Here is a 19,837-nt window from a genome sequence, read left to right on the forward strand (position 1 = left end):
TGTCCCCTATCCTCCAGGCCGGCTCGGTCCTCCCCTCCTGCTCCGTGGCTCGACGACTCATTGCGAGCTCACAGAACAGGGCTCCGGGCAGCCGAGCGGAAATGGAGGAAAACTCGCCTCCCTGCGGACCTGGCATCCTTTCACTCCCTCCTCTCTACATTTTCCTCTTCTGTCTCTGCTGCTAAAGCCACTTTCTACCACTCTAAAATCCAAGCATCTGCCTCTAACCCTAGGAAGCTCTTTGCCACCTTCTCCTCCCTCCTGAATCCTCCTCCCCCCCCCTCCTCCCTCTCTGCAGATGACTTCGTCAACCATTTTGAAAAGAAGGTCGACGACATCCGATCCTCGTTTGCTAAGTCAAACGACACCGCTGGTTCTGCTCACACTGCCCTACCCTGTGCTCTGACCTCTTTCTCCCCTCTCTCTCCAGATGAAATCTCGCGTCTTGTGACGGCCGGCCGCCCAACAACCTGCCCGCTTGACCCTATTCCCTCCTCTCTTCTCCAGACCATTTCCGGAGACCTTCTCCCTTACCTCACCTCGCTCATCAACTCATCCCTGACCGCTGGCTACGTCCCTTCTGTCTTCAAGAGAGCGAGAGTTGCACCCCTTCTGAAAAAACCTACACTCGATCCCTCCGATGTCAACAACTACAGACCAGTATCCCTTCTTTCTTTTCTCTCCAAAACTCTTGAACGTGCCGTCCTTGGCCAGCTCTCCCGCTATCTCTCTCAGAATGACCTTCTTGATCCAAATCAGTCAGGTTTCAAGACTAGTCATTCAACTGAGACTGCTCTTCTCTGTATCACGGAGGCCCTCCGCACTGCTAAAGCTAACTCTCTCTCCTCTGCTCTCATCCTTCTAGACCTATCGGCTGCCTTCGATACTGTGAACCATCAGATCCTCCTCTCCACCCTCTCCGAGTTGGGCATCTCCGGCGCGGCCCACGCTTGGATTGCGTCCTACCTGACAGGTCGCTCCTACCAGGTGGCGTGGCGAGAATCTGTCTCCTCACCACGCGCTCTCACCACTGGCGTCCCCAGGGCTCTGTTCTAGGCCCTCTCCTATTCTCGCTATACACCAAGTCACTTGGCTCTGTCATAACCTCACATGGTCTCTCCTATCATTGCTATGCAGACGACACACAATTAATCTTCTCCTTTCCCCCTTCTGATGACCAGGTGGCGAATCGCATCTCTGCATGTCTGGCAGACATATCAGTGTGGATGACGGATCACCACCTCAAGCTGAACCTTGGCAAGACAGAGCTGCTCTTCCTCCCGGGGAAGGACTGCCCGTTCCATGATCTCGCCATCACGGTTGACAACTCCATTGTGTCCTCCTCCCAGAGCGCTAAGAACCTTGGCGTGATCCTGGACAACACCCTGTCGTTCTCAACTAACATCAAGGCGGTGGCCCGTTCTTGTAGGTTCATGCTCTACAACATCCGCAGAGTACGACCCTGCCTCACACAGGAAGCAGCGCAGGTCCTAATCCAGGCACTTGTCATCTCCCGTCTGGATTACTGCAACTCGCTGTTGGCTGGGCTCCCTGCCTGTGCCATTAAACCCCTACAACTCATCCAGAACGCCGCAGCCCGTCTGGTGTTCAACCTTCCCAAGTTCTCTCACGTCACCCCGCTCCTCCGCTCTCTCCACTGGCTTCCAGTTGAAGCTCGCATCCGCTACAAGACCATGGTGCTTGCCTACGGAGCTGTGAGGGGAACGGCACCTCAGTACCTCCAGGCTCTGATCAGGCCCTACACCCAAACAAGGGCACTGCGTTCATCCACCTCTGGCCTGCTCGCCTCCCTACCACTGAGGAAGTACAGTTCCCCGCGCAGCCCAGTCAAAACTGTTCGCTGCTCTGGCCCCCAATGGTGGAACAAACTCCCTCACGACGCCAGGACAGCGGAGTCAATCACCACCTTCCGGAGACACCTGAAACCCCACCTCTTTCAGGAATACCTAGGATAGGATAAAGTAATCCTTCTCACCCCCCTTAAAAGATTTAGATGCACTATTGTAAAGTGGCTGTTCCACTGGATGTCTTAAGGTGAACGCACCAATTTGTAAGTCGCTCTGGATAAGAGCGTCTGCTAAATGACTTAAATGTAAATGTAATGTAAATGTAAATACCGAAATTAAATGACCACTTAATAGACGTACCCTAAAACCAAATTGAAATCTGATAGGTGACAATATTAATTGTCAAATTGTGAATGACGAGACTAATGAACAGTGCAGCGTTTGTAGGCTCATTGACACAGAAGCAGGGAATGGAGCAAATGCTTATTCTTACCAACAAGTGACTTTTTGAAATCCTCCTAGTGAGACGCATGCAAGAGAGCACGGGCCACAGACTATATGGCACGGGCTTGACTAGTTAGATTTGCGGTTTTAAATGATCAACCGTGGCGCTATCCATGGTGCTGAATCTCCGCTTTTTGCTGCTGTTGCGTGTCTGTTTCTTTAACGCAGCATCGGATATGCCACAATCAGTAGGTAGGCTAAAACAAACGTCATTTTCAGTAGGCTGTAATAACCTCATCATTACCAGTTGGCAAACAGTGCTTCATAGGCCTACATTAAAACTAGGCTACATCAACGAAATAGCCTAGTGTGTTGACAGAGAACTTTGAGTTGATTCAATTGCAGCAAATACCACAAGAAACCTGTGTTCTTCTGTATATTTACCAATTTACAGTGGTATAATCATGTCAGATTTTTTGGGGTGGTATTATACGCTTTATAACATTTCCGCTTTGAATGGGAATACCGGGATGCACGGTAGGGCTTGCAATTTTCTCGGGAAGGAAAAAGTGTTGATTTTGGGAAAATATTCAGCCCTAGTTTGGATGTCATTAGGTTTCAGTGGAACAAATTAGATAAGTGATATTCACCTGGAAGTGATCCAGCATCTGTTTCCACGACAACACCAAGAGGGCTTCTTTCCGGATCTTCTTGGGGATTTCGGAGTAGAGCAGTGAGTTCTCTCTACTTCCGTAAGACATCCCTGGTAGAGAGATACATTGGAATTGAAAACGAGTTAGGTGACCATGGTACAACTTGCAACACGGTGCAGTTAATTGTAAAAACATAAGTGGTACTCAATGAACCACTGATTGAGCAATAGCGTGACAGTCTTCAGTGGCAGGTGGTTTTGAGCTCACCGAGGTAGTACAGGCGATGGGAGTGGGGGCCTGACTCATCGTTTTTCTGCACAAACTGGAAGTCATGGGGCGCTTTGTTGGCGATCATTCCTGAGTACTTCCTGCTGCTGTGGATGATGTCACGCAGGCCATCCCACGAGTGCTTCTCCACGTAGAACTGAGACGGGACGTCCTCCATCTCCACCACCTCTGTGCTCTCTGTTAGCCCGTCCACCGCCGTCATATTCAATTCTAAACAACTGAGAGGGGTGGGGGGAACAACCCAGAGACAACCCACTGGTCATTTACATGCTCACAAACAAATGACACTTGCATCTGGTATGGAAACGCACACAGACAGAGACTCACACATATGTCTCGGCCGACACAATGGGTTATCTAGCACAGCGTTTCCCAACCCTGGTCCTCCAGTAACCCCAACAGTTTCGTTGTGGCCCTTGACAAACACCTCACTCAACTCATTGAGGACTCAATGATTAGTTGACAAGATTAATCTGGTGTGCTTGTCCAGGGTAACAATAGAATGTGTACTGTTGGGGGGGGTACTGGAGGACCAGGGTTTGGAAAAATACTGATCTAGCACTCCTATTCGCACAGGTTATTTGAACACACAAGGACACCATACCTTTTCCAGTAACCTTCTGTTTTGTTCCCACGCTTCACTTTCTTCACTCTGTGCATTCACCGGCCAACCAGCCTCGACCAGACTCTGCAACCTAAAGTTAACCATTCAAATAAACAGGGGGAAATCTTATAATATAATGTCTTATGGACATTGAGCAACACCTACCTATAGAATGGCTCTCCCTCATTCTAAATCCAGGTGTCATAATCAACGTGACAATCAGGCATGCAGTAAAGGTTTGGCATCTCGGGAGTGGTAGAAGGTAGCAGCAGCATAAGGAATGTCCCACATTCCATTGCTGGTATAGTTGGATGTTACAGGAATACATGACACTTTAGCTAACATACGGTATAATGAAAGTAAAAACAAAGTCAATCAAAACGTTTTAAATAAAAAAAAGCTTTACTTGGCTCATCGCCAAAAGGGGGTAGAAATATATATATATTTTTTTTTAAGTATGAATTTCAGCACCCCGCATTTTCAGCACCCCGCATTTGTACAGGGACAAACACACAGGTATGTTTTCTAGAATTTTAATGTTTTACAAGTATCGACTGATTGTGACTCAATGTTGTTGCCAGAAAATCGCGCAACCAGTTATCAATGCGCAACTCCTCGATATAAGAGAACGAAGATGAGCGCTCCTCGGCTATACTGCCATGAGGATGATAAGCGCAACGTCGTTCACGAATTGCAGCACACCAGCGATTCGTTCTCGAGTTAAGTTTGTTGACCAGACACAGCTGTGTATGTTTTGGTTCTACAAAGCTGTGTCCATCATAGCATTCGATAATCAATTAATTGCATTCATTCTTGCACCATGCGATCATTTATCACTTCTTAACATGTATTTTTCTTCTCTATGATGCCTGCGCGCATAGGCCTACATGTATGACAAAAAGTTGTTTGGTCGGAGCACGTATCTTGGGTCACCGGAGGAGCGCGTATTAATCCTGATGTAGAATTCATTGCGTCCAGCAGCTCAAACGAACCGCTAAAATTAACGAGTCACGCAGGAAAAACTCATCATGACTCTTGAGTCAGTAAAAAGAGTGATTCAAAAAGAACGAATTGTTCGCAAACTGAACTACTAATTTTGAGACAAATATAGATGTTGAATTGACGGCTTTTCCTAGTGGGTTGTGTTAATGGGATTTTCAGAGTACTTGTTATTCATCTGTCATTCCCTTTCAGATGATGTAAAAGAGAAAACATTCAAGTACTGGATGTAAAGGGAATCTGAACACCAATTGCTATAGAATGCTCGGTGTCAATTACACAAACCTACCCGCCTGGCCTGTACAATTTCACATTGAAGGTCCAGAAGGAGCTGATGGGTGTGTAAACAATATGACAATTGCTCAAAATAGCCATCAGGTAGGTTAGGGTATAGATGCACAAATTGGTCCTAGATCCGCAAGGGAAAACCAAGGGGAAAGGAAAATATGGGCAGGCTCGTGGAGTTGGATTAGGAATGGGTAGACCTAAACTGCACCTTACAGAAGAGGTACAAAGAAGTATCACTTTTGCATTTGGAAAGCAGGAAGTGATAGCTGACAAGCTGTTGTCATCCACACATCGCCTGTCTTGGAGCCTCATATATGGAGCATAGACCATGTACACTGAGTATGTCAAACATTAGGAACACCTGCAGGGCCTGGACTCTACAAGGTGTCGAAGGCGTTCCACAGGGATGCTGGCCCATGTTGACTCCAATGCTTCCTGCAGTTGTGTCAAGTTGTCTTTATGTCCTTTGGGCAGCGGACCATTCTTGATACACAGGAAACTGTTGAGTGAAAAACCCAGCAGCGTTGCAGTTCTTGACACAAACGGGTGTGCCCGGCAACTACTACCATACCATGTCCAAAGGCACTTAAATATTTTCTTGCCCATTCATTCTCTGAATGGCACACATACACAATCCATGTCTGAATTGTCTCAAGACTTATAAATCCTTCTTGAACCTGTCTCCTCCCCTTCATCTACACTGTCTGTGATGGAAAGAGCAGGTGTTCTTTTGTATACTCATTTGTATATAAATGGAGTGATGACTACACAAATCTGAGTCACTGTGATTTCCTCTCCCGTTCATAACCCTTTGTTAAAGGAGATTCCAGATTTGAACTAAAATGTCTACCGTTCTAAATATCAGATAGGTTTGGCAGCTAAAATGGGGAAAGGAAAACAGGGAGGGGGAAATAATTTAATGACCAGCACGACATAGCCTAGTTAGAAGCTATCTTTGTTCTCATCAAGAGCCGAGGTCACACAAAAACTAACTGTTTACTGCTGCTAGCTATAGTACAAGTTGACAACAATCTCGTGATTAGCTACATTGTATATCTAATAGAACGTACGTGTTACAGCAAAACCGCAAGCTAGCTAGCTACATAATACCGCAACGTTTCCTAGCTAGGCAGGAAACATTGTAACATGACAGCTCTCTCATGACAGTTCTCGGGTTTACCAGCTATGAGTTAGCTGGTTCCATAGCAAGCCTGTCACTCTAGCTACATCCTCCTGTCGGAAACGAGTTTAGAAGCGAATACTTACCAATCCGGCTACTACTTATTTCCCCAACTATCCTTGGCTTTATTAGCTAGTGATTAAAAAAACAAATATTACTAGTGCTAAAGGTTGCGTCCATGGCCCAGAATGTGTAATAAAATGAATAGCGTCTCATCAGCCACACTAAAGAAGTACTTCCGGGTTACGGAATTTCGAAAATGTTCAAATATAAAAGTTCCCGTGTAAAAGTAGAATAACCTAAATAAGTGTCAATAAATTGTATTTATTCATGATATATGAAACATAATTGTCTAAACATTAACAATGATTCAGATTTGTTCATATTTAAGTGACATTTGCATTAAATGTGGGTTTTAAATGCCCCCAATGAGAATCACTGTATATGGAATACATATTGGTTTATAGAGCAAAAACTATTCTGGGGGCAGCAGTAAAATGATTGTAGGGAATACTCAGTAAGGTCTGTGGAGTGTATATATGGTGTCATTTCATAGGGTTCTGAATAATACGGAGTGTTGCTGGCCTTTAACTGTGGTCAAACAGATTCAAATTGGGTGCCTGGACACTATACGGTACAAATATAACACTACAGAAAAACTATTATTTGTGCTGATGTAAAGTGGGGTGGGGAGATCTTAGTAGCATCTGTAGAATATGTATATGGTGTTTTTTCATGGGGGACTGAGGTCTTTATGCCCAGCAACACTTTCTACTCCACCCATTCTATTGGTCCCAATGCAATACACTGTAGGCCTATAAATTACATATTGGCTTATAAAGAAATGAACTATTCTATGTGCAGAGGTAAAAGTGTGGTTGGGAGTACTCAGTACGGTCTGTAGAAAAGCACCTTCGAATTACCCGGTGGTATTCATGTTTCTGAAGTAATTGCCTCTATACATACTAAACTATCAACACTCAAAAAACAATCACAATAAGGTAACCTTTTCAGTCAAAACAAAAAATGAATTTATTTTCAATTTTAACATAATGAATATCAACCAGGCTATAGGTACACAGTCACTACAGTCAGCAATTTAATACAATGTGTCCATTTCAAATTAATGGTCAAACACACTCTAGGATACATTCATTTGTTTAAGTGGAGTCCAGACAACTGCTTGTGGATTGCCCATTGGGCCAGCTGTGTTCTGGTGGTATAAACCTACTTAACCATTTTAATAGAAAGGGAAGCCCATCCACAATTGATCAGCAGGCAATTAAGTACAGCCTGTTTTTGTTTTGATGGTTTAAAAAAAACTATGCTAAGCAGCCTGTTATAGAAGGTCTGTGAGAGGGCTTTGTGCATGCAAGAACAGTCAGGTATGCTTTTTTTTACAGAATAGTGTAGGTTAACAGGAAGAATAAACCAATATCACGACATGCCTTGCTCATATTGATATCAAACGGTATCGATATCATATCAAGTTATCGATATTGGTGCCAACCACTATATATAATAAATAACATATTTATATTTAAATATAGTTCAATTATTAAGAATATATAGTGTACTCATACTCCTTGATCTATTCCATATTTTGTAGTATTACAGCCTGAATTGAAAATGGATTAAATGGATTTTGCTTTCACACCCATCTAAACACAATAACCCATAATCACAAAGTGAAAACATGTTTTTAAGACATTTTTGCAGAATTTATTACAGAAATATCTAATTAACGTAAGTATTCACACCCCTGAGTCAATACATGTTAGAATCACCATTGGCATCGATTACAGCTGTGAGTCTATCTGGGAAAGTCTCTTAGAGCTTTGCACACCTTTATTGAACAATATTTGCACATTATTCTTTTTAAAATTATTCAAGCTCTGTCAAGTCTTGCCATAGATTTTTAAGCCAACTTAAGTCAAAACTGTAACTAGGTCACTCAAGGAACATTCAATGTCATCTTGGTAAGCAACTCAGGTGTATATTTGGCATTGTGTTTTAGGTTATTGTCCTGCTGAAAGGTTCATTTGTCAACCAGTGTCTGTTGTAAAGCAGACAACCAGGTTTTCCTCTCTGATTTTTCCTGTGCTTAGCTCTATTCCGTTTATTTTTGTCCTAAAAGACTCCCTAGTGCTTGCCGATGACAAGAATACCCAAAACATGATGCAGCCACCCCCATGCTTGAAAATATGAAGAGTGGTACTCAGTGATGTGTTGTGTTTGATTTACCCCAAACATAACGCTTTGTATTCAAGGACATAAATGTAATTTCTTTGTCAATTTTTTTGCAGTATTAACTTTAGTGCCTTTTGCAAACAGGATGCATGTTTTTGAGTATTTTTCTTCTCTACGGGCTTCTTTCTTTCTTTCTCTCTGTCATTTAAGGTTAGTATTGTGGAGTAAATACAATGTTGTTGATCCATCCTCAGTTTTCGCCTATCACAGCCATTAAACTCTGTAGCTGATTTAAAGTCACCATTGGCCTCATGGTGAAATCCGCGAGCAGTTTCCTTCCTCTTTGGCAACTGAGTTAGGAAGGACACCTGTATATTTGTAGTGACTGGGTGTAAACACCATCCAAAAGTGTAATTAATAACTTCACCATGCTCAAAGGGATATTCAATGTCTGCTTTTTTTTACCCATCTACCAATAGGTGCCCTTCTTTGTGAGGCATTGGAAAACCTCCCTGGTTTTCGTGGTTGAATCTTTGTTCGAAATTCACTGTTCAATTGACGGACCTTACAGATAATTGTATGTGTGGAATACAGAGATGAGGACATCATTCAAAAATCATGTTAAAAATTATTATTGCACACAGAGTGAGTCTATGCAACTTATTATGTGACTTGTTAAGCAAACTTACTTACTTAGGCTTGCTATAGCAAAGGAGTACTTATTGACTTATTGACTCAAGACGTTTCAGCTTTTCATGTTTTATTAATTAGTAAAAATGTCTAAAAACATAATTCCACTTTGACATTATGGGGTATTGTGTGTAGGCCAGTGACACACAATCTCATTTAACTAAATCAATTTTAAATTCAGGCTGTAACACAACAAAATGTGGAAAAAGTCAAGGGGTGTGAATACTTTCTGAAGGCCCTGCTGTAGCTTCATTTCGTCAGTCTGCTGTATCATTCAAGCTTAAAATCTTAACTTCTTTCAACCAAGTAATTTCCTCTCCGATAACTCACGTAAAACAGTCTTGCATGCCATTGTGAAAAGGCGTGTTCACATTGCCCTCTCATAAGACTGTTTTAGAGAACAAGCACACGTATACATCACAACTGCTACTGTTTCTAAAAGGCAGAGGTTGCTGATCCAACTTTTCTCGACCTTGCTTCTCGGCGGTGCAAAAAGGCCTACCCATGAAAACTTTTCTAAATACTGTACCTGCCACTATTTCTTTAACCTTCCAAAATGTACCTCATCTGACAAAACACACTTCCTCGCTTATTTCGACGTCAACCTCCAGTTACATGCTGCTCATCTGATTCAATTGTCATAGAGCTTACGATGTCCTCACCTGATAAACCTCGACCACAACTTCTACCTCTAAATGGTAGTATTCATTCCCAATATCTTAGGTGTCTGATTGGGCTCCACCACTGTACCGGGCAGATGGTAGACATGTAGGCAAGCGGTTTGCTGATGTCAACGTTGTGAACAAAGTGCCTCATGGTGATGGTAGGGTTATGGTATGGGAAGGCATAAGCTACAGACAACAAACACAATTGCATTTTATCTACGGCAATTTGAATGCACAGAGATACAGTGAGGAGATTCTGAGGCCCATTGTCTTGCTTTTCATTTGCTGCCACCACCTCATGTTTCAGCATGATAATACACAGCCTCATGTTGCAATGATCTGTACACATGATCTGTCCCAGTTCTTCCATGGCCTACATACTTAGCAGACATGTCACCCATTGGACATGTTTGGGATTCTCTGGATTGACGTGTACGACAGCAGGTTCTAGTTCCTGCCAATATCCAGCAACTTCGCACAGCCATTGAATACGAGTGGGACAACATTCCACAGGCCACAATCAACAGCCGGATCAACTCTACGTGAAGGAGATGTGTCGTGCAGCATTAGGTAAATGGTGTTCACACCAGATACTGACTGGTTTTCTGATCCACACCCCTACCTTTTTTTAAGGTATCTTTGACTCCCAGTCATGTGAAATCCATAGATTTCCATAGTTATTTAAGGCCTAATGAATTTATTTCAATTGATTGATTTCCTTATATGAACTGTAAAATATTTGAAATTGTTGCCTGTTGCGTTTCTACTTGTGTTCAGTGTAGATCGCTAACTCTAAATATAATACCCAATGCTAGTACTATATGTATTCATCCAACAGTACATTTTATGTACTAAAAAAACTTTGCAGTTGTAGGCAACTACCCATGAGACCTACAGGCCTATGCCCTCGAAATGGCTTGTGCGCATTTCGCTGACGTGCTGCTCCATATCTGAAAGGCCTATCAAATATCTTGGTTGTAAAATAGTTGCAACTGAGCTGAATGTTGAGAGTCAAGAAATATAAATTATACCTACAGAAAGCTGATACCCTCCTCTCTTCGACAGGGACGAGTGGATGAAGCTTCCAAAGCTGTATTTCTCCTACATTTGCATTTTGAAATGTTATATGATCAGAACACCTTTTTCTCTCGAGTGCTTGGGGGAGAGAGGAGAGTGGCTTGCTCATCACAGCAGAAGGCCCCAGCGATGCCACAGGGTCTGGGCAGAAACTTTCATTACACAAATCATGAGGATAGGCCTTCTGAGTGGCACTGCATCGCAGTGCTTGAGGTGTCACTATGGAACCGGGTTCGATCCCAGGCTGTGTCACAACTGGCCGTGACCGGGTGTCCCATAGTGCGGTGTACAATTGGCCCAGCGTCGTCAAGGTTAGGGGAGGGTTTGGTCAGGAGGGCTTTACTTGGCTCATTGCGCTCTAGTGACTCCTTGTGGCGGGCCTGGTGCCTGTAGGTAGACTTCGGTCGTCAGTTGAACGGTGTTTCCTCCAATGACACATTGGTGCAGCTGGCTTCCGGGTTAAGCGGGCGGGAGTTAAGAACGCCCGGTTTGGCATGTCATGTTTCGGAGGACACATGACTTGACCTTCTCCTGAGCCCGTTGGGGAGTTGCAGAGATGAGACAAGATCACAATTGGGAAGAAAAAGGCGGCAAAAAAAAACCACGAGGATAATAATGCACTTTACTGTTTGACCAAATCATGATTTTAGCCGCTCAAAAAATAGGAAGTTTTGAGTGAGGTGAAAATTTAGAATGTGCTCTTTCTACATTTATAGGCACCCTTTCTGTTTTTTTACAATCCATGATCTTGGCTGTCTAATGACAGAGACAGAGCAGGTATTGTTGCTGATGCCGGGTATGACTTTGAATGTGAGTTTGCGTGACCTAATGAGCCTTTGGCTGATCAGAATTCCCGACTAGCCCATCTTGGTAGGGGGACCAGCCGTTGTCTACTGATCAGCCAAAGGCTCATTATAGATGAGTAAAGTCAGCAAAAAAAGAAACGTCCCTTTTTCAGGAACCTGTTTTCAAAGATATTCATAAAAATCCAAATAACTTCATCAATCTATAAAACCCTTTACAAGAGCGAGCTGCTCTTGTAAAGGGTTTAAACACTGTTTCCCATGCTTGTTCAATGAACCATAAACAATTAATGAACATGCACCTGTGGAATAGTCGTTAAGACACTAACAGCTTACAGACCGTAGGCAATTAAGGTCACAGTCCTGAAAACTTAGGACACTAAAGAGGCCTTTCTATTGACTGTGAAAAACACCAAAAGAAAGATGCCCAGGGTCCCTGCTCACCTGCGTGAACATGCCTTAGGCATGCTGCAAGGAGGCATGAAGACTGCAGATGTGGCCAGGGCAATAAATTGCAATGTCCATACTGTGAGACGCCTAAGACAGTGCTACAGGGAGACAGGACGGACTGCTGATCATCCTCGCAGTGACAGACCACGTATAACAACACCTGCACAGGATCGGTACATCTGAACATCACACCTGCAGGACAGGTACAGGATGGCAACAACAACTGCCCGAGTTACACCAGGAACGCACAATCCCTCCATCAGTACTCAGACTGTCCGCAATAGGCTGAGAGAGGCTGGACTGAGGGCTTGTAGGCCTGATATAAGGCAGGTCCTCACCAGACATCACCGGCAACAACGTCGACTATGGAAATAAACACACCGTCGCTGGACCAGACAGGACTGGCAAAAAGTGTTCTTCACTGACGAGTCACGGTTTTGTTTCACCAGGGGTGATGGTCGGATTTGCATTTATCGTTGAAGGAATGAGCGTTACACCGAGGCCTGTACTCTGGAGCAGGATCATTTTGGAGGTGTAGGATCCGTCATGGTCTGGGGCAGTGTGTCACAACATAATTGGACTGAGCTTGTTGTCATTGCAGGCAATCTCAACGCTGTGTGTTACAGGGAAGACATCCTCCTCCCTCATGTAGTACCCTTCCTGCAGGCTCATCCTGACATGATCCTCCAGCATGACAATGCTACCAGCCATACTGCTCGTTCTGTGAGTGATTTCCTGCATGTCAGTGTTCTGCCATGGCCAGCGAAGAGCCCGGATCCCAATCCCTTTGAGCACATCTGGGACCTGTTGGATCGGAGGGTGAGGACAAGGGCCATTCCCCCCAGAAATGTCCGGGTACTTGCAGGTGCCTTGGTGGAAGAGTGGGTAACATCTCACAGCAAGAACTGGTAAATTTGGTGCAGTCCATGAGGAGATGCACTGCAGTACTTAATGCAGCTGATGGCCACACCAGATACTGACTGTTACTTTTGATTTTGACCCCCCTTTGTTCAGGGACACATTATTCCATTTCTGTTAGTCACATGTCTGTGGAAGGTATTCAGTTTATGTCTCAGTTGCTGAATCTGATGTTCATACAAATATTTACATCTGTTAAGTTTGCTGAAAATAAACACAGTTGACATTGGAGAGGACGTTTATTTTTTTGCTGAGCTTCTAACAAATATTGCACAAAAAGAACTTACAAAAAAAATCTTAACAGGTCCATGGAATGCCGGCCATGGCACCTGTTTTTTTCTTACTTATTTTTTTGTTTTAATTTGTGTGAATTTCAAACAGCCCACTCACCGAAAACATGGTCCAGCCCATCTGTCATTGCCAGATGGCCAATCCGCCCCTATTATACACTATGAAAAGCGGCAAGAATGACTTTTATTTTGAAGGCAATATTAGGCAAAACGGAAGTCTTAATGTTGCTGCCATGACGCTAATCACAATGCGGCTAGACGTAAACGTAGATCACGAAGAACACCCAGCAACCTTTAACCTGGGCTCCTCTTCGGCAGTGATGAAGCTGCGCGAGGGATTTGGTTGGATATGAGACAATAATTATTCCTTGTTATAAATAACTTGTACGCACTCCAATGTAACCAGTAGGTATTGACATTAGTTTCCCCAAGAAGTAAATGACAAGATTGCATTGGAAAAAGTAGATGCAGATGTGTGAAGGCCCATTTTGCCTTAAAACAATTCAGTTTACTAGGTATGCACCAGCCAACGCAAGCTAGGGGTTTGTTGATTACGCATGTGAATGTTAGGCAGTCATGTTCTTTGAACAAAATACATCTAACAATAGATCTAATAATAGATCTAATAAATCTAACAACAAACCTCACAGACCATCAAATTTGATCTATTTACAGTGGTTGTAATTTTTATGCAAATTCAGCAAACAGGTGTTGATGCACAGGCACCAACAGTTCAGCTCTGCCCATTAAACTGGATCCAAATAATTTGATGCATTGGCACAAGCACCAAGAGTTTAAAAAAAATCATCTTTGGGCAGTTAAGTCTACATATTTCATGCATTTGCTTAACTCAAGGCAATTTACAACCAAATTCCTTTAGGGTAATTCAAACCATGTCCAATGGAGAGAAATTCTCATGTCACAATTCAAGCAAACATTTTTTAATTGAAAGCCAACAGACAAGTGTGTGGGGACTCAAATTTTAATTATACAAAGACCACAGCCATTCTACTTCAGTGGGATGAAACGGGAAGAATGTGTCGCTCCGATACCGGGACGACCGTGCTTGACTGGCTTGTAGGTGATGGAGAACTCCCCCAGGTAGTGGCCACACATCTCAGGCTGGAGAGAGAAATGTACAAAGTTAGTGTTGAGCAGGACAATCAGAATACTTGACATTTCAGCTAGAATACAACCTTGACTAAATAGTAACAACATTCTCTAGTGTGTTGACACTATACAATACCTGAAGAATAAGTGTAACATGACAAATCAGGGGTTGTCACAAAAGGTGAGAAATTTAGATTCATCACGTGCACTTGAGGGGCAAGAGTGAGGAAACCAGCAAAAAGCAAACCATTTTTTACAATTACAATCTCAGGGGAGGCCGGCCATGCTAGGTGTATTTAAACACATATATATATTAAAACCTTTAATCTAGTCAAGTCAGTTAAGAACAAATTCTTATTTACAATGTCAGCCTACCAAAAGGTCTCCTGTGGGGATGGGATTAAAAATATAGGACAAAACACACATCACGACAAGAGACAACACAACAGAGGACTGAGACAACATGGCAGGACAAAACATGACAAAAAACATTGTGCACAGACAACAGCACAAAGGGCAAGAAGGTAGAGACAAGACATCACACAAAGCAGCCACAACTGTCAGTAAGTGTCCATAATTGAGTATGCGAGTCCAGCGATCTCCCCCAAATCTCACCTTGATTTCAACCTGGTTGAAGGTCTTGCCGTTGTACACTCCGACCATGGAGCCGACCATCTCAGGCAGGATGACCATGTCCCTGAGGTGAGTCTTCACCACCTCAGGCTTCTCCATGGGGGGAGCCTCCTTCTTGGCCTTACGCAGACGCTTCAGGAGGGACTGCTGCTTGCGGCGAAGGCCACGGTTGAGCCTCCTCCTCTGGCGGGCGCAGTACAACTGCATTAACTGCTCACTGGAAAGGGGGGGGGGGGGGTGTATGGTCATAATTCCATCCGGGATATTTTCAGATGCACATTAAAACATCAGCTTCAAATAGCAGACTGAAGACTTACAGGGGAGTTTAATGAAAAATTACAATGAATCCTGACTGCCAGTCAGTGTTCCTTCACTAATTGTACTACATGTTAACCACAAACTGGTTGGCCTTAAGTGAACATATTTAGTCAAAGCCCAATTCATTACATAATGATTTGTATGAAATGCACAAAAAAATAACGTAACACAGCACATTCATAAATGTACCCAACTTTCGAAAGAGTGAGTGCCACTGCCAGACTTTCACCCTTCTGCAAGATGGGGTTCATTTAGCATTGGTATGTTGGATACACTCACGGTAAAAGCTGAGCTTTCACCGACATACCACAATGCAACCACCTATTTGGACAAATATAGTGGTGGAGTAGTGAAATGGTTGGTTTACTCACTAGGACATGTCAAGAAGCTGGTCCAGGTCCACACCTCTGTAGGTGAACTTCCTGAAGGTACGCTTCTTCTTGATCTCAACTTCCGCCTAGGAAGCAACGCAAATTACTTCAACGCAGTGGATATCGTGGGCCAACGACAACAGCTATATGTTGAACAAGGCATTTGCTGTGAAATACTTCAGAACATTCCTAGCAACTGTGTTAGTCGGGATTTCGTGCCGAACTCATGTCTCTAAAAGAGAACGTGACTCGGTGAAAAGCATTGGCGCTGCAGGCTACACTGTGTCATTAGCATACATCCCAAGCTTTATGGTGCGCCAATCTTGTTCCATCCTAAAATTTAGCAATGTACCGATTGATAAATGGTGATGAACCGAAATATATGTCTTATTAAATAGAAGGTTTTATAATTTTGCTGAGATGGACATAGATTGTCATATTCGGGTACTTGTAAATTTGGTCACCTACCATCTTGCCTGATGTTCCGGGGAAAAGAACATTCCGAATTCTCGCTGGTCCCAATATCGCGCGACTCACAGAGACATCCGGTTATCTATTTCCGGCCATACAAAATAGTTGTATTTTTCACTGAACCGATAGGTGGTGGTACTGCACTCAATACTGTAACTTGCTCTGGATTAGAGCGTCTGCTAAATGACAAATGTAAAATGCCATCCATTTTCCATAAAATTCCTCACAGAAAAATACATTGACATGCAATAGCACATAGGCAGGAGATAAAATAAATTAGCATTTGATTATTTACCAACAAAGGCAGGTAGCCTAGCGGTTAGAGCGTTGGGATAGTATCTGAAAGGTCACTGGTTCAAATACCCGAGCCGACAAGGCTCATTTGTTGACGTGCCCTTGAGCAAGGCACTTAACCCTAATTTGCTCCAGCATATTTCACTGCACCATATAATGTCAATCATCAGCTGTAAATACACCATGTAGAAACAGGTCCTCATCTGCTTGATCTTCTTCCGTTACCTGCAATGTGCCTTACATCAGAGCTTCTGCTGTGGCAGGATAGCCTAGAAACAAGAACAAGACAGTCAATACCTGTATCAACTCTCTGTACCTGACACATACAATACATGAGCAAAAGTATGTGGACACCTGCTCGTCGAACTTCTCATTCCAAATCATGGGCATCAATATGGAGTTGGTCCCCCCTTTGCTGATATAACAGCCTTCACTCTTCTGGGAAGGCTAGATCTTCGAACAGTGTTGTGGGGACTTGCATCCATTCAGCTACAAGAGCATTAGTGAGGTTTGGCGATTAGGCCTGGCTCGCAGTCGGCGTTCCAATTCATCCCAAAGATGTTCGATGGTGTTGAGGTCAGGGCTCTGTGGAGGCCAGTCAAGTTCTTCCACACCGATCTCGACAAACAATTTCTGTATGGACCTCGCTTTGTACCCAGATTTGTCCGTCAGACTGCCAGATGGTGAATCGTGATTCATCACTCCAGAGAACGTGTTTCCACTGCTCCAGAGTCCAATGGCGGTGAGCTTTACACCACTCCAGCCGACACTTGGAATTGCACATGGTGATCTTAGGCTTGTGTGCGGCTGCTCGGCCATGAAAACCCATTTCATGAAGCTCCCGACTAACAGTTATTGTGCAGATGTTGCTTCCAGAGGCAATTTGGAACTCGGTAGTGAGTGTTGCAAACGTGGACAGACGATTTTTACTTGCTGTGATTTTCCATTTGGCGGTCTCGTTCTGTGAGCTTGTGTGGCCTACCACTTTGGGGTTGAGTCATTGTTGCTCCTAGACATTTCCACTTCACTATAACAGTACTTATAGTTGACCGGGGTAGCTCTAGCAAGGTTGAAATGTTTCGAACTGACTAGTTAGACGGTGCCACGTTGAAAGTCACAGAGATCTTCAGTAAGGCCATTCTACTTCCAATGTTTGTCTATGGAGATTGCATTGCTGTGTGCTTGATATTATAGACCTGTCATTAACGGGTGTGGCTGAAATAGCCGAATCCACTAATTTGAAGGGGTGTCCACATACTTTTGTATATATAGTGTATATGTCTACTGGAACAATGTGGTCATATCCTGCATAAGAGTAATCAGTCAGTGCTGATTTGAACAACAGTAGCTTTCCCTTTCTTGGTTTTGTACTGGGTCAGCACCGAAGTTGTGGTAACTTTCACAGGATCGAATGTTACAGAAAATCTCAACCCTGACAACTGAGCAACACATGACCTTCTGCAGTGGTGCAGCATCATGCTTAAAGAGAATGTCACAACTCAAACCGAGAGAGGAACACTTATAGCTCTATGTGGTCAGAACATACTGAACTATGGGTTATATTTAGTGGAATGCAAGGACAAGGTTAGTGCTAACAAACCACAAGCTTCTGTGAGATACTAAACGTAATGTTTAACACGGAAGTGTGACCTGACCGTCAGACATGAAACACGTGAGAAGAAAAAAACACATATGAAGATGGGTTTAATCAAACATTGAAATCACATATCTAGGTTCTAGCATTTAGCATTTAGCCATATACCTGTTCGAAAAGGAAAGAGAGAGAATACAGGCCACTCAGAACAAGGACAACACAAGGAACTGATATTGTGGTCAAGACATCCACAAGGAATGAATCCAAATATGCTCACAGTTTCCATTCAACCCTTTGGAGGAGGACATTTTTTGTTACATCGAATTATCAGGGTGATACCTTCCGGGGCACAGGTGCCATTTTGTTAGTGAGGGTCCCAGCTACTATAATGACGTCTGCTTGTCTTGGGCTGGCTCTGAACAACACCCATGTGTAACGAACGAAGTGCTGTGTTGCATCATCTCCACCACACACCACGTCAGCCCAAAGGTCCTAGGCCATAGCGAGCTCTGTGGGACAAACAGGCACACACTCAAAGCCCATGTACAACAACAGTAAATATTCCCGACTGTGCTTATATCAGGTTTCCAATCAAGTTTAGTATGACTTTGGGTGATTATCCGAGTGAGATGTTGAAGAGAGAGGGAATTGACAAGATGTGGTCAGGTGCCATTCAAGTCAAATGTTTAAAAAGCGGATCAGCTATTTTAGAAAATTAAACATCCACAAGGGGGCCATCTCTCAATATGGTACTCTATTGCACAGTTATAACACTACCACAGTGACACGACTACTCTGGGGTACGTTTCAATAGAGGAGTCCTTACCCTGCTGCTTGGCACTGCCGACACCAAGGCCATTGGGTGCCAAAGCTGTGCTCTCCTCCCTGACCAGAACCAAGGGGCCCTTACGTAAGCGGATTACAGCTCTAGGCACAATAGGCAGTGAGTGTGTTTACCGAAAACGTACTGCACTTGAAACCGGTTTAGTTAATCCTACCTGCTTTGTTGTAAAACCTACAGGTGACCTAATGCATGATGAACTGGGTCTGAGGAAATAGACACGCCATCCGTCTCTGCTCATCCTAACAACCTATTAACAAGAATATGGATTATGTTTAGTTGCGTTTAAAAAAAATCTATTTACTTATGTTTTATTGTATGAGATTATAACCCGTTCATTATCTTACATAATGATAAAAGACCCAAACCTGGATAAGGAACTACAGACATGCAGAAGACAAAAGTGATTGTCAGTTTTCTTATATTCAATAAAAAGATACTGTGGCTAGATATTCATAGAAGGGGCAGTCCAAAAGGATTGTACAGCTGGCAACAAGGTCACATGCATTGAACCAGCCAATGCCATTTAAATTTGTTGAGAATAACTTCACAGTCATATATCTTGATATTTTCATTGGCCCACCACCACCTGGAAAGTATTCTAGTGCTCCCAGTTGCTGTGGTGTCAACGCATGTGCAGCTTCAACTGATTTGTAAATAATCTGCACAAACTGCTAGTCAAGCAGAGCAAGGGCTACCAACACAGTGCCTTTGTCAATCAGATATCTAGCAGCACTAGGCTTGTTTGAGGGCGCTGTGTTTTAGCTCACATACTTCTCTATTCCCTTAGGAGACCCAAATGACTGAAACCCCACAGCACTGCATTTTTCACATACCATGACATTAGTATGTCCGGCT

The 19,837-nt window shown here is 43.5% G+C and overlaps 2 protein-coding genes and 1 non-coding gene across 4 annotated transcripts in view; all 3 read right to left on the minus strand.

Moving 5' to 3' along the window:
- Positions 1–6,491, minus strand: part of LOC115114213 (dipeptidyl peptidase 9-like) — a 30,953-nt gene extending 24,462 nt beyond the window's left edge. For both annotated transcript variants that reach the window (XM_029642281.2, XM_029642280.2), the window contains exons 1-4: positions 6,351–6,491; positions 3,798–3,888; positions 3,173–3,411; positions 2,903–3,015 (exon numbers count right to left, since the gene is read on the minus strand). In XM_029642281.2, the coding sequence (XP_029498141.2) occupies positions 2,903–3,015; positions 3,173–3,411; positions 3,798–3,853 (408 nt within the window). In that variant the 5' untranslated portion in view covers positions 3,854–3,888; positions 6,351–6,491. The remainder of the gene's footprint in view (positions 1–2,902; positions 3,016–3,172; positions 3,412–3,797; positions 3,889–6,350) is intronic.
- Positions 6,492–14,313: 7,822 nt separating this feature from the next.
- Positions 14,314–16,336, minus strand: LOC115114215 (small ribosomal subunit protein uS19-like). The gene is made up of 4 exons (XM_029642282.2): positions 16,248–16,336; positions 15,780–15,865; positions 15,073–15,307; positions 14,314–14,469 (listed from the first exon to the last, which is right to left on the minus strand). The coding sequence occupies exons 1-4, from the start codon at positions 16,248–16,250 to the stop codon at positions 14,356–14,358; spliced, it is 438 nt and encodes a 145-aa protein (XP_029498142.1). The 5' UTR covers positions 16,251–16,336; the 3' UTR covers positions 14,314–14,355.
- On the minus strand, positions 15,590–15,725 carry LOC115114894 (small nucleolar RNA SNORA35). The gene has a single exon (XR_003861290.1). It is a non-coding gene; the product is annotated as a small nucleolar RNA SNORA35 (small nucleolar RNA).
- Positions 16,337–19,837: the final 3,501 nt, after the last annotated feature.

This window comes from Oncorhynchus nerka, unplaced genomic scaffold (genome assembly GCF_034236695.1).
Source record: "Oncorhynchus nerka isolate Pitt River unplaced genomic scaffold, Oner_Uvic_2.0 unplaced_scaffold_4___fragment_2___debris, whole genome shotgun sequence".
NCBI classification, from domain to species: Eukaryota; Metazoa; Chordata; class Actinopteri; order Salmoniformes; family Salmonidae; genus Oncorhynchus; species Oncorhynchus nerka.